Source organism: Photinus pyralis, unplaced genomic scaffold (genome assembly GCF_008802855.1).
Source record: "Photinus pyralis isolate 1611_PpyrPB1 unplaced genomic scaffold, Ppyr1.3 Ppyr1.4_LG7, whole genome shotgun sequence".
NCBI classification, from domain to species: Eukaryota; Metazoa; Arthropoda; class Insecta; order Coleoptera; family Lampyridae; genus Photinus; species Photinus pyralis.
The window spans coordinates 19,435,359-19,449,431 of NW_022170738.1; the positions used below are offsets into that span (position 1 = coordinate 19,435,359).

Genomic DNA, 14,073 nt, shown 5'->3' on the forward strand with positions numbered 1-14,073 from the left:
AAGATAGAAAAATACTTTAAATACAACCGTTGTGGGGTTTATCATAAATCGCCAGAAAATGTAAAGTAAAAACAGAACTCAATATCGCAAAGCAAGTTTGGGAAATTTTTTATGAAACGCCTTGTATATTTTTCAAAAACTGAAAAGATCTTTTTTTTTCTGATTTCAAAAGTAAATATTGACAAATTTATAAACAAGTAAAAAAGTAATCGTAAACGATTTACAAAAAGCGCATTTTCACTTGCATTCAATTCCCATTAGTGATTTGTAAGATGCAACTTCTGTTAAACTCGTAAAAATCCGGCCACAAATATCAAAGATAGCGTTGCATATGTGCAATCCATTTTTGACGTGCTACTTCAATTTCAGTTTATAAGAAGAATTTAATTTCAATGCTTTCATAAATAGGAAAGCTGGCACTGCGCATACGCAAACCTAAATTTTGAAACTAACGTTAGATTTTCCTTTGTTCCAAGTGGCTATGTATCAAATTTCGTTTAAATGTGTCCATAAATTAAAAAGTTGGCATTGCGCATGCGCAAATCCAAATTTTGAAACTGACGTTTGATTTTCCTTTATTCCAAGCGCCTATGTATCAAATTTCGTTTAAATGCCTCCATAAACAAAAAAACTTGACACTGCGCATGCGCAAAACCAAATTTTGAAACTGGCGTTTGGCTGGTTGCCTATGTATAAATTTCGTTTAAATACTTACTAAATAAAAAAGTGTGCAATTCGGCTTATAAATGGTCGAGATGCGAAAAGGGCACCTGTGAATTTTGAATTGATTCGACTCAACTTTTGGCATTGCGTATTATATGACTGAAGCTATGCCCATATTGAATTTCATGCAATTCAGTTCATAACTAACGGAGATGTCAAAGTGATCCGACATTTCTAAACAAAGATCGTTCACACGGACAGATACATGGACAGACAGACAAAGGAACAGACCAACAGACAGACGACAGACAGCAATACAAAATCATAAACGATCTCTAGGATCGTTAATAAACGGAAAAAGTGTAAAATTATGGAACATGTAAAAAACGGTTTTTTGGTTTTTTTACAATAACTTTTTTAGCAATAAACGCAGAAAAACTTTCTTCCTTGGTGCAAACCTCGACACCATAACGAACCAAATAGCGAAAAAAGTAGAACAATAGCTCTTAAGATGAAGAACTAGAGCGCCTCAACGAACGAGCGGACGGACGGACAAAGTGGCCACAATAGCGCATTTTTATTTTATTTTTGTGGAAATGCGCTAAAAAGGAAAATGAATGAACAATTTCAAAAGTTACGATCAGTTGTAACCCTTCAAGAGCATTTTATGGTTACTCCTGCTCAGTGACGGATTAGGGGGGGGGGGGGGGGAGAACAAAATGACACAAAAATGCTTACCTAATTCAGCGGAGTTGGTCAGTAAATGAAGTAGGTATCAACCAGTGCTTTTCGAGTTCAAGAAGTACTACTCTTCTGCGTTTACCAGTTTCTTTAACAAGGCAATATTTTATTTGTATTTTCACAAAAAATGTACCTCGCTCATTCAATTTTAGTTTGAGTTTCTAATAAATGTTCTTTTAAATAAAGCAAACGACAAAAATTACGAGTAAATAGTAGGTATATTAATTTTGAAATTTTGATGTAATATCCAAAAGGGCTTTAGTAATTATGTAGTATTGATTCATAATTCCAGAGTTGTATGTTTCATTCCCTGCATTTTGCGATATAATTTTCCCAAACAGGTAATTCCTTGATTTTCTATAAATGACTGCGATTGGCAAAATATTGTTTTTCTTTGAAATATTTGCATTTCCAGTAGTTCAAGCTAATATTTCTTTACATATAAATTGTCGGTCTAGAACCACTAAATCTTATACTTTTTAAGGTATTTTTTTCAAAACCCGGACCCCCCATGTCTTTCCCCTCTCGTTACGAGATCCCGCCCCCACCCACATATTCCTATTAATCCGTCCTTGCCTGCTTCCAATATTAACATTACGATGCTTAGGCAATAAGACGAAGTATTTAAAAATGTACTTATATTTCAGCAAGCTTTCGTCATGCATAGAAGCACTTCAAATTATATTATATCTGTTTTCATGGCAGCATACGATTATTCCCGTCTTGCCGAGAAGCTTGTGGGAAATTGTGGACACTCCCACACCACTCCTATGTGGAGTACTATCTTCAGAAGTAGGCAAAGATTTCGTAATCGAAAATGTAAGTGTAATATTGGCGATTAACAAGTCTATCAAATTCAACTTTGCCATGTTATCCTACTCAATTTAAGACACCCTGTATAGATGTATAAGCAGAAAATTTGCTTCAACACTGAATTCAATGTTGCAACCATTGATGGATCACAACACTTTTCACAGCATGGGAGGAATCAAGGCCATAACTCCAGGTTTCCACCTTCAATGCAGTAGAGAAATGGTTAAGAAAAAATAAAACCAACCGCCAAATATCGTCAACCTGGATTGAACAACTCTGTAATTTCTCATTCTGAAAAAAGTGAAATTGTACCATTCTCGTTCCTTAAGGCGCCACCATCTAACTATGATACAATCGACACTGTGATGAAAATGACTGTAGAACAGTGTAGATGAGTAAACCAAGAAACTTGTATTATAACCTACTCTACATAAAAGCTAAACCAAAAGGATTTCTTAATTATACATCCCAAATATAAGAATATGGTTTGGAAATGAATATCAAAAGTTCAGGATTAGTATGTATAGGATGTAGCGACATCTGTAGTATTCTTTTTGTAATGTATTTAGTGTAATAGATGACTCCGTCATGTCAAGATCCAAAGTGTTTCTTTAGTTGTCATGATTAATTACCCTGAGTAATCCTGCACATCATCAACTGTAAGTAAATTTGCACTACATATGCATCATCCACTTCATTATCAAAACCATTCAATTAGATTCTTAAATTAAAAGCAATTCTACCTGCAGTATTTTATATGTGTTTAATACCAAATTTGTCAAAATTAGGAATGTTTTCCATATGACTTACCCACTATATGTAGGACCATATTGTAAATTTGCTCTACGTGCCAGCACCTCTCCTGGACTCAACCTGCGCAGTGCCGCTTCTAATTCAGCTGCACCGGGTGCGCCAGGAACTCCTTGCTTTGGAAGACCACTGCTTGAAAACACAAACGCAAAAATTACACACTGTACACCAACTGAATCATCAAAGTCGGCTTCAAGTTGACAACTTGAAAAACCTATAGAAAGAAAATGTACTTACGGATAGCCGTCATCTGAATCGGTTTGACTGGATTCCGTATCGGACTGGCCCGTCGAATCCAGGCTGGGATAGCCTAAAGAACTACTGCTATAAATAGATCCGGACGATCTTCTCAACCTGTAATTTTGAGCTCGACTACTCATACGAGGGCCATTCGTGTACGACGAGGTCTGGCCACCATAACCGTAGTTCAAGCTACCCATACTATCGCCGCTACTTAAGGAACTTTGTGATGCGCATCTAACAGTGTCAAACACCTTCTTGAAGTAGGGACTGCACGTAAGACACAATGAGTGAAACGAAAATTAAAAATCAATTCCAAAACTTACATAGAATCTACGGCAGAAAATCCGGAATCCGCACTAAATTCAGAATGCATCGATAATTCCAGCTCATTCTGTAGACTGTCAAACGGAATCGGCGCGTTGGAACCCAACGAAGGGAAAAAGGAACTACGCGCCGACGGCATTGCGCGTCTTCTCGCTTTGCGCAGCTGCTCTTGTGCGTCACGCAATAGACCTTCGACTTCCAAGTATTTTCCTTTCAGATCTGCAAGTTCTAGCGCCAACGAATTTTGAGTTTCTTTTGTGATGTGCAATAAACTATTCGCCTCATCGTTTTCTGTTGCAAGCTACAAAAGCGTACATTAATATTGTAGGAGTTATTAGTTACATGCTTGCAAAAATATATGAAATATACGGATACACTGAAATTGCCCAACATTTTTATATATGTAATGCCATTACTTACAGTGTGTACACTTTGACGTTTTGTGAGTTAAGAGATCCCCTTTCAGGATAGCAGCAGTTTAGTCTGTAGGAGGAGCCAAATCGCTCCGTGGCGCACTAATAGGTGCACATAATAGAATAATAGTGGGGACGCATGGTGTAATCTTTAGCTTTCTATTGTACCAGGTGACCCAATAAGACTCTTCCTCGGCCATATCTCGGGAACCGTTCGTTGTATGACTTAGGGGTAAAAAATTATTGGGTAAATCGGTTATGAAGAATCGCTGGAAAATATTTTCAAGTTTTAAAAATGACCACCAGAGGGCGTAACTGCCATCTTAAATGTTAAAATTTTCTTTCCATTTCGCATAATAAACTAAAAATTCTTTTTTCACATTTTTAAAGAGAACCAGTTTATCATTTTTGGAAAAACAAAAGATGGTGTGGGGCGTTCAATTGTTTTTGCAATAACCTGCTTTAACTTCTTAACCGTTTGACCGATTTGGTATCGTTAAAAGGAGCATTCCTTGGGCAATAAGAATCAACCAAAATATAGTTAATTTAGTTGAATCATTCTCCGCCAGGGGGCTAGTTTTTGACAGTGATCTAAAATCCTAAAAAAATCATATGGAATCATATGACTTTTTCTTTATGACAAAGTAGCGAAATAACATCCAAAGACGCCAGTGAAAACCGTTTTTCAAAATCTCGTTCCTAACATCAAATATTGGGAAAAAGAGATTAATTTATTAATTAATAAAAATGCTTGAATTTCATCTTAAATTTATTTTTGACGTATTTCCGGTATTTGTTGATGGCGCGAAAGATTGTTTGGAAAAGCACCCTACACTTTTAGGTAGACCTTGGAAAATTAAACAACTGAAACACGATGCATTATGAACAACCGTAATTTGTAAATTATTCTGCTGTGTTTACATTCAGAAAGTGCAGTTTTTTGAATTTGTAATCTTTCCTAAAATGCGGATTTCAAACCAAGAATCATTTAATATGCTTATGTACAGTAGTAATCACACTATGCACATTTGAAATCCTTTGAAGAGTTGTGTCTTAAGAGATGTTTCAGAATATGTTGAAAATTTGTTGCAAAATTACAATGGGTACATTTGAAATCTTTTGCAATATTGCGTATTTTTAAGCGGCAAGCGTTTACTGGTCATTATTACACACTACATGATTTACAGTTACAGGTATTAAATGAGTAATAGTTTGGAATGGTTACAAAATGTTTACTGTCACTTTGCTTACCCCAAAAAGGGGAGTGAGGAGCTGAGTAGCTGCCAGTGGAGGTCAGAGTTCAGTTAAATTTCATTCTGTGAAGTACAAAAGCAAACCATTTCAGACTTCTAGTACCAGTTCAAGTGCCATAGGCAAACATCCTGATTGCCCAGGAGTCTGCCCTTTGACGCAGACCATTCTCCACTCTTAATAACAATTTGCACACAATTTTTTTACATTATTATTTAAATCTGTTACGAAAAATTAGTAATAAAATTTCCCTGGTTGGCATAAAAAGTCATTTGACTGTTATAGAACGTCTGTACGCTTTCTAATTGCCGGGGAAAAAGAAAACTTGTCTCGTGGCGCAGTTGTTAGCTTGCTTAGAAAAATGGTTCATTTCCAAAATGTTAACAGCGTACTGCCAGAGTGGTGGAGAACTGAATGCCTCGAGTCCAGATTATTACCATTTTGAGGGCAAATTACAGATGGCGCTAGCAGTGTCTTAAAGTTATACACCTACAGAATGAGAGCGATATATTTCGAGATAATACAAACAGCTCCGCCCATTTGCCATTAGGAGGCAAATTTGTATTGTTTTCAAATGTTTTGCTTAAAATCGATTAAAGGAGTCAATCCTAATACAAAACTCTTGCTGATAAAAAGTAAACAAAAAAAATTTGCCTCTTAATTGCGGCCATTTACAACTTGATTAGTCAGGAGGTCCATTTCTCCAGCCCCACCCATTGCTTTCATTTTTGAAAAAAAATTGGATATGATTGTGCTACAATTATGTTCGTTTGTGCTACGCGGGGCCAAGGAAATGCGACCCCCGCCCAATCTTACTATTGTCCTATTGTCAAAAAAACTACTGGAATCGTTTGTGCTGTTAACTACTTTCGATTGTTCTATCGTCTTCCCAAAGAATTTGTGGGCGGGGCCAAAGAAATGCGCCCCGCCCCGCCCAATCTTATTATTATCAAAAAAACAATCGGGTTAGTTTAACAGCCCTTTTTTCTGACAAACAGGCCTGTTGCCGTTGACATATATTTTCGCATTCTTGCCTATCTCGTACCCCGGACATGTCTCATACTCGTACCCGCGAGCCTCACTTTCACGCAAATCTGGCATGTCATGTGACTGTTTGGCTCAGGTGGCTCCTCTACTACTAATATTCCGTATTATAATTTATAATTGAGAAAAATGCACCACCACTGTTTGGGCGAGAAAGTTGCATAAACGAAAATAACCACAACAAAAAAAAATACAAACGATTCCAATAGTTTTTCTGAAAATAGTCAAATCAGGCGGGTTCACATTTCCTTGACCCCGCCCACCACTTGTCTGAGACGGAGACTAGCACAAACAAAAGCAATTGCAACACAAACGATTCCAGTAGTTTGTTTTGCAATAGTGAGATTTGGCGGAGGTTGCATTTTCTTGACTCCGCCCACCGTTTCTCTGGGAAAGCGAGTAGCACAAACAAAAATAATTGCAGCACAAACGAGCTCAAATGAAGCCCAAAAGATTCCAGTAGTTTTTTTGACAATAGTACGATTGAGCGGGGTCCCATTTCCTTGGCCCAGCCCACCGTTCTCCGGGAAAGCGAGTAGCACAAACGAAAATAATTGCAGCACAAACGATTCCAGTAGTTTGTTTTACAATAGTAAGGTTGAGTGGGGGTAGCATTTCCTTGGCTCCGCCCATCGTTTCTCCGGGAAAGCGAGTAGTACAAACGAAAATAATTGCAGCACAATCGAAACCAATTTTTTTTTCAAAAATGGAAGCAATGGACGGGGCTGGGGAAATGGACCTTTAGTCAGGCCAATAAAAATCGATACATCAATTGTCGTCAATGTTTATAGTATAGTCACTGTAGAACCCGTGACTTTATACGAGGCAGTGACGACAATAAGGGCTAGAAGCTTCGCCCAGCCGCAAAGTTGCATCCAAAATTCATTGTAGTGTAGTGTAAGCAACACACAATACACATAATACACAATAACCATATAAAAGTACCAGAAACTCGATGCAACATGACTCTCAATCGAAACAACCAATCAAAAATTAGACACTCTATTGTCGCCACTGTCTTGTGTAAGACTGTAGAACCAGTTACAGTGACTGTATATAGACAGTGTCCATAATGCTCTGTGTCGGCAATGATTTTTCCAATTTATCATTGAGCGGATTGGTTTAACCAAATTACTAGATTTCGCTATTGTGTCCAACAAGATAAATTCATTACCTTGGTTTCAACCAATCCTGTGTACTTAGTCAAAACATGGCGGTTCTCGCAACTGCGAATAGAAAATAACACCACAGCAATGCTAAACATTCCGAAAGGTTTGTGGAATTGCATAAATGAATCATTCATAGTCCAAAACAGTCAACCATACCTATCCCGCCGAGTTCAGGACCAGGGAGTGTCTCAAACACATTTGTAGGGAACACACTATTAACTTTTGCACAAACTGCGTGGGAGATTCTTGTAACATGGAAGTTGATAGTGAGTAGCCTGAGCCCTTGCATCTCTGGTCCAAACAAAGGAACACATTTTGAACAGCAGCAACTGGAATATTGACCTGTAATCTCATTTCATTTAAAGTGATGGAAACCAAAACTAAACCCAAAACAAAACCAAAGGGTGGTCATGTTAAATTTGGTTGTTCTAAGATGCAGATTTATTAGGGAGTGGAAAGTACCTGTATAATTATGAAAAAAGAGTTTTAATAGATGTGTTCAAAAGAGGTATCGCGTGTGAAAATTGAACCATTCCAAACCCCTTGTAAAATTGTCTGCCGCAGCACCCCAAAAGGGTCACTAACTCTCCTTGTATAATATGTGATATGATCTAATCTACAATTATCACAGAGTGACCACGCTTTTGCAAGCACTGTAACTCCCGGGACGCTTTCACACCTACTAGTAGTTTATTGACATACCTTATGCAGCCTCATTTCAGTATCTCTCAACTTTGCAGATAAAGCCAAAATTTGTTCATGCTGTAAACGATTTTCCTCCTTTTGTCGATCGACTTCATCTTCCAATAGTCCCATACTTGAATTCGCACAAGCTATAAACCCGTCGTTAGCGTAACTTAACAAAGGTGGTCAACATACCGAGCTGGCCAGTGATGTCGCTTAAGAGCATTTGCTCCTTCGCCTCCACATCGTCAGTTTGCTCAGCCAATCGACAGTACTCAGATTTGAGGGCTACATTCTCCTCCTCCAAAGAACCGATCTTCTTCTGCATCAATTCGAAGTTGATACGTCCGTTAGTGATGCCGCTCTCGAGACATGATTCGTCCATATCGTTCGTAAGAATTTGAATGAGTTCTGTTTTCTTCGCAGACTCGTGCGTGAGTTGAGTGATCTTCTCATTGGCGCTCTTCAGTTCAGATTCCAAAGACGAAATTGTCGTTTCAAACTTGTTATTCTGCTGAAGTAGTTCTTTGCCGATTCTAGCAGTCAGTTCTAAATCTTTCTCTTTCTGAAATGGAAATGTACCACTAAGCTGCACAGTTATCACATTTATTAGCTTTCCGCAATTAACACAACACTATTTATAGCTAAGGTTAATTTTGATAAAACATACTCGTGTACTAACCTCTTCCAGAAGCCTAGTTACCGCTTCTATGTCATCGTAGGTCTTGGTCATTTGGCTCACCCGATTACTACATAGAACTGCAACAGAAAATTGCGGGTTACCTCCCATACTATAATGATAGGGCGAGAGAATGTGAGAAAAAGAGTGAGAAATAGAACCAATTCCTTAATTACGCTAATTCGAGTATAAAGTGATAAGATAACAAATGTAGAACTGACAAGTAAATCAACACACTCATCCAACTAAGTAATTATACTTTATCTTCATCAAAACTCATCGCCAGACACTGCTTAAGTAGACTTCAAACTGCATAAAAATCACCCACAGTTTCTCTTCATCTACAGCTGAAGAGGAAATTGTTATTTTTTACGCAATCTTTCCTTTACCTATTCTAATGTAACAGTCGCAATTAAGCTACCCATCCAAGTTTAACCTAATAACCTACAATGATTTTACTATTATTGCACCGTAAATTCACCTTTGTTTACTATAAAATACATTTTATTGTATATAATATACACAATGTGCTCTGCTTTATTTTTGAAACGCAGATGCAAGATACTTACGAAAGTAGTTAAGAGTTTCCCGGATTTGGTCCGGGGACAATTTCAGATCGGCCTCCTCAACTTGTAGTGCGGGACTGGGAATAAACCAATCTTGATTTTCGTAACCTGCAACAACAGAATTGGAATAATAAGACGATTTGGCAGTTAAACAACTATAAAATCATTCAAGAAACCTGCTACACAATCAAACAATTTATTGCTCATGCTGTGGAGATTTTGGTTTTTTCTAAGCATCTAGAAGGATTTAGATCATTTGGGAAACTATGAATACATACAGAGAGATTCTTTTAAATGGTTCGAAGCATTAGAGAATTTGGGCAACTTAAATCGCATCGATTAACAAAGGAACAGTCAAAAGTTTATTTAGAGTTTAGAATTACTACAATAAACTTGGGAATGGTTTAAGAAGTGTTACAATAATGATTTTTCTAAAAATCTTTTGATTTCCAAATTTATGGAGCATCCTGTACATAAAAAAATATTTTTGCGTTATGCACTTTAAACCAGTAAACCAATGTTGTATTTTTTGGAGTATCACCCTGCCAAAAGATATCACCCGGATATCGCACTAATGGGACACCCTGTATAAAAACGATTCTTTTTTGTTATGATTATTTTCTTTTTTCTAACGGAAACAACCCACCCTCATTAGGCTCATTAACAGCAGAACTGAATATGATATCATGATGTGGTTTTCATGCAATGTTTGACTACTGAAAGAGACATACTTGACAATGATTTTTGTCTCCCTCTGCTCATTCACCTCCACCACATCTGAATTCTGAATAGCAGTAAAATCCCCATTGACACACAGTTCTGAAGTACCGCAGGCAAAAATGGTGTACAGTAAAGAAGAAATAGTTGGTTGACATTATTTCCATTTTTTCATTTAATACAGATGGTGCTTGATTTAAGTACAAGGAACATTGGCCCATATGATTAAAGGTGCAAAGTTGCAAAATTCAAAGTAAATACTCGTAAGTCCCCTTCACACTGGACTGCTCAGAAGCGCTGCACTGCGTCCCGTACCGCTGCTCAGCAGCGCTGCTAAATCGCCCAGGATGAAGGATCACTTACGAGTACTTACTTTGAATTTTGCAAGTATAAGCATTTTATTCATATGGGCCATTAACGGCTTTTTCTAAATAAAAAAAAAATGAATGTAGTTTGGTCCTGATCTGCTCTCACAAATTAACCGTTTCATACCCAGTGGCGCACCCATAGGGGGGGGTTTTGGGGTTAACCCCCCCCCCCGAAATTAAGCACTGATACATTTTTTAAAAATAATCTTTTCCTACAATCGTTTATGAATTAATCATTCCCGTACGCAAATCGCGTGCGCAAAGTGATCAATTCGCGCACTATAATTTGCATGTTTAATCCATAGCAACCATGTAACTGTGTAATCTTTTGTTTATTAAAAACATAATTTATGTTAACATTTTGGATTTACTAATTTCAATAACCCCCACCGAATTTTTTTCTGGGTGCGCCACTGTTCATACCAGAATGTACCTCCGTTTGAGTAACTTCTTGTTTATGCTCAGTAACAATCGGGATCCATGGCAGATTTTCGCATTCACAAGCGTTGGCATGGTTACAAAATGTGGGGCCGATAGTTCAACCATTCTAAGTGTCATGGTTGCTGTGAAAAAATGTTTATTTTGGTGGCGTTAAATGAAACAATCAATTTTAAAACAACTTCAAGGAAATTTCAACACGAGGAAAACGATAAGATCATTGAGACAAATGCAACAGTTGGAAACACATTATCTATGCCAAAGAAACGATTTCCGCGCACTTTTGATAACAAGTTGATAAAATGTTCTTGAAACGATAAAACGCGTTGTCGGAAGTCTGTCCGCCCGTACTTTCATTTTAAGCCGAACCCTTTAACGTAAAATGATGCGTTTGTTTATAAAATATGCCGAGTCACTACTTGAGGACCAGAGGTCAAGTGTCAAGGTCAAAATTTAAAAAAAAAGACAAAAATGCAAGAGCGCAATTTTACTGTTTTTAGTCCGCAACGTATGTAATACGGTATTACATACAACAACAATACCCCAATAAAATCGGACGGAGTATGATAGAAGTCGGGGGGGGGGGGGGGGGAGCACACGCCTTCCAGCATCTCCCCCCTGTACGTCCCGCAAAAGGGGATTGATTATAATCTTTCATATACAGGGTGGTGTCTAGCGCGACGCAGCATAGAGATTTCAATGGTAATTTCTTTATAGTCAATTACTAGCTCTCCTAATTATTTTAGAGCAAAAATCTAACTAGGTTTTTTCAGAGAAAAAAATACTGCATCTGTTCATACTATTACTCATAATTTTCCTTTTTCAAAACCGTAGAAATCGACAAAATAAAAAGGTTCATTTTACAATAAATCTGAAGATATGGCTTGGAATTAACTAAAAAAACAGTGATAACTTTTCATTATTTGCCTTTGACGTATATTAAATTTGTACTTTATAAATTAGTTAATCATAAAATTGTTTATCAATTTAACTGAAGAAAAAGAGGAAAGTTAAAGTTAAAGTTGTTTTATGCCCGCCAAGTAATAACATAGTGTAAGAATAGAATACACTAAGGTAATAACGTCTTTATTTACTGTGAAGTACCCCAATCGACCGATTCCAAGCAGTACCACAGTAGACAGAATTGTGCCCAAGTTTCTAAGAACAGGAACAGTGTTAAATCACTGCATCCGGAAAACAACAATATATTCATTGTTTTGGCTGCAGTAGCGGAAAAACCGAATATACGTTTAAGAACAATTCTTCCTCAAATCAATTTCTTTTTCTTCGATTATGTACTCTACTGGTTCCGGAAAATGATACACAAATGGTATCTGATGCAGATGCAGCATTACATTCTCCAAAAAAACATTACCCCATAGACGCTTTTTCTTGCGTCGGATAGTTGAAACAGGATTAAATATGAAAATCGTTGGACGTCAAACAACGATAACTTAGATGCGATGCGCTTGTAGTTTGTTAAAAGATTCCAAAGCATCACTGATTTATAAAAATGTAATTTTTTATTTTGTGGATTTCTACGGTTTTGAAAAACGGAAAATTATAAGTAATCGTATGAACAGATGCAGTATTTTTTTTCTCTAAAAAAAACGTATTTAGACTTTTGCTCTAAAATAATTAGGGGAGCTAGTAATTGGCTATAAAGAAATTACCATTGAAATCCCTATGCTGCGTCGCTCTAGGCACCACCCGGTATATAAAAAAAAGTGTACAAAAAGTGTACTTACAAAGGGAAAATGTCGATCTCAGCCATGTGCTTTAGTTGGTGGGGTCAAAGCTGCAAATTCACACGACAGTGTCGAAAGACATCTTTTCACTGCTATTGTTTGATACTTAGTGCCATATTTTAAAGAAGAATCGAAAATTTTGGGACTTGCGTCCCAAAATATATCATTCCTGTGAACACTAGCATAAGCTTCTTGAGTGAACCAAGAAAAATTTAGACGGCGCCATAGTGCAGGTTTTTCTTTAAATTTTGTTCCGTACCGTCTATATTAAAATTTCAACATTTTGTAATAACTAAGGTACAATTTCGTTGGTTACTAGAAAATAGTGTTCGTTGGGTATACACAAAGAGACGATAGCGGTCAAGTCACAGGCATCAGACATATGAAGAGAGATATTTTGGGAACCAAAAGTTAGTGCGGATTAAAGGCCATCAGGGAAAATAAAAATTAAAGATTCAATGTAATACTTTTTATCAGCGGGTGGCTTGTGAATCTAGTGATATCTCCAAAAATAAGAAAGCATCAAGCGCGTTAGTAGTCAGGTGTCAGACACTTCTTCATTGCATCGTAGAAATTGCCGCATCAACCAAGTCATGGAAATTCAGCATTAAGACAGGTCCTTTATTCAAAATTATTTGGGATAGTCAGAGTAAAATAAATTAACGAACTTCACAATCTAAATGACATACGTTTACAGTTTATATACAGGATGATTACCAGCGTGGGATCTGCAAAGAAAGTACCACACCAGAACTTATATACAGGGTGGATAATTCAAATGGAATAAATTCATTATTTCGGTTACTGTACACCAGGCATGTCAACCACGCGGGCCGCATCGCCGTTTTGAAACCTGCGGCCCATAACGATGTTTGCAAATTATAAAAGTTAATTGTACCGTGTGTCCTATTTTGGTTAAAACTGCAGTGTTTTTAAAGGTAGAGACTTAAGGTTTTCGCTACCCTCTGCCACTTTTTGGTGAAACGTATAATACCCCAAACAGAACCAATCTAGCTACGTTTTTTTCTGAGATACTGGGTGAAAACGAAAAGCTTGACTTTTGGAATGTTATCAGACCTTACTACCGATTAAGATATAAAAAAGATAAAAACTGGCTATTTTAGATATTGTTACGTAGAATCCAGCGGCGTAGTAAAAAAAGTTTTGGATCCCTGTTTCTGAGATTTGATCTAAAGTTGGTATTTTTTAAAACGCCCTGTATATCTTAACGTCAATTGCTTTTTATGCCTTTTCCTGATTACATTGATGTATTGAATAGAGGCATTTATTATTATTATGACTATTATGTGTCACAACCTATATATTTTTTTAAATCTTATCGATTAAAATTAATAGAAACCTTATTTTTTACTTTTTTAAATAGTAAGCAATGGAGTCATGG

General features: G+C 37.0%; 1 protein-coding gene across 5 annotated transcripts in view; it reads right to left on the reverse strand.

The window, feature by feature from the left end:
• The window catches only part of LOC116176836 (trafficking kinesin-binding protein milt), a 69,611-nt gene that overhangs the window by 13,455 nt on the left and 42,083 nt on the right, over positions 1–14,073 (reverse strand). For 2 of the 5 annotated variants that reach the window (XM_031495646.1, XM_031495644.1), the window contains exons 3-9: positions 9,404–9,508; positions 8,838–8,914; positions 8,351–8,720; positions 8,174–8,304; positions 3,594–3,895; positions 3,265–3,537; positions 3,028–3,159 (exon numbers count right to left, since the gene is read on the reverse strand). In XM_031495646.1, the coding sequence (XP_031351506.1) occupies positions 3,028–3,159; positions 3,265–3,537; positions 3,594–3,895; positions 8,174–8,304; positions 8,351–8,720; positions 8,838–8,888 (1,259 nt within the window). In that variant the 5' untranslated portion in view covers positions 8,889–8,914; positions 9,404–9,508. The other 3 variants (XM_031495645.1, XM_031495643.1, XM_031495641.1) reach the window with 3 other exon arrangements.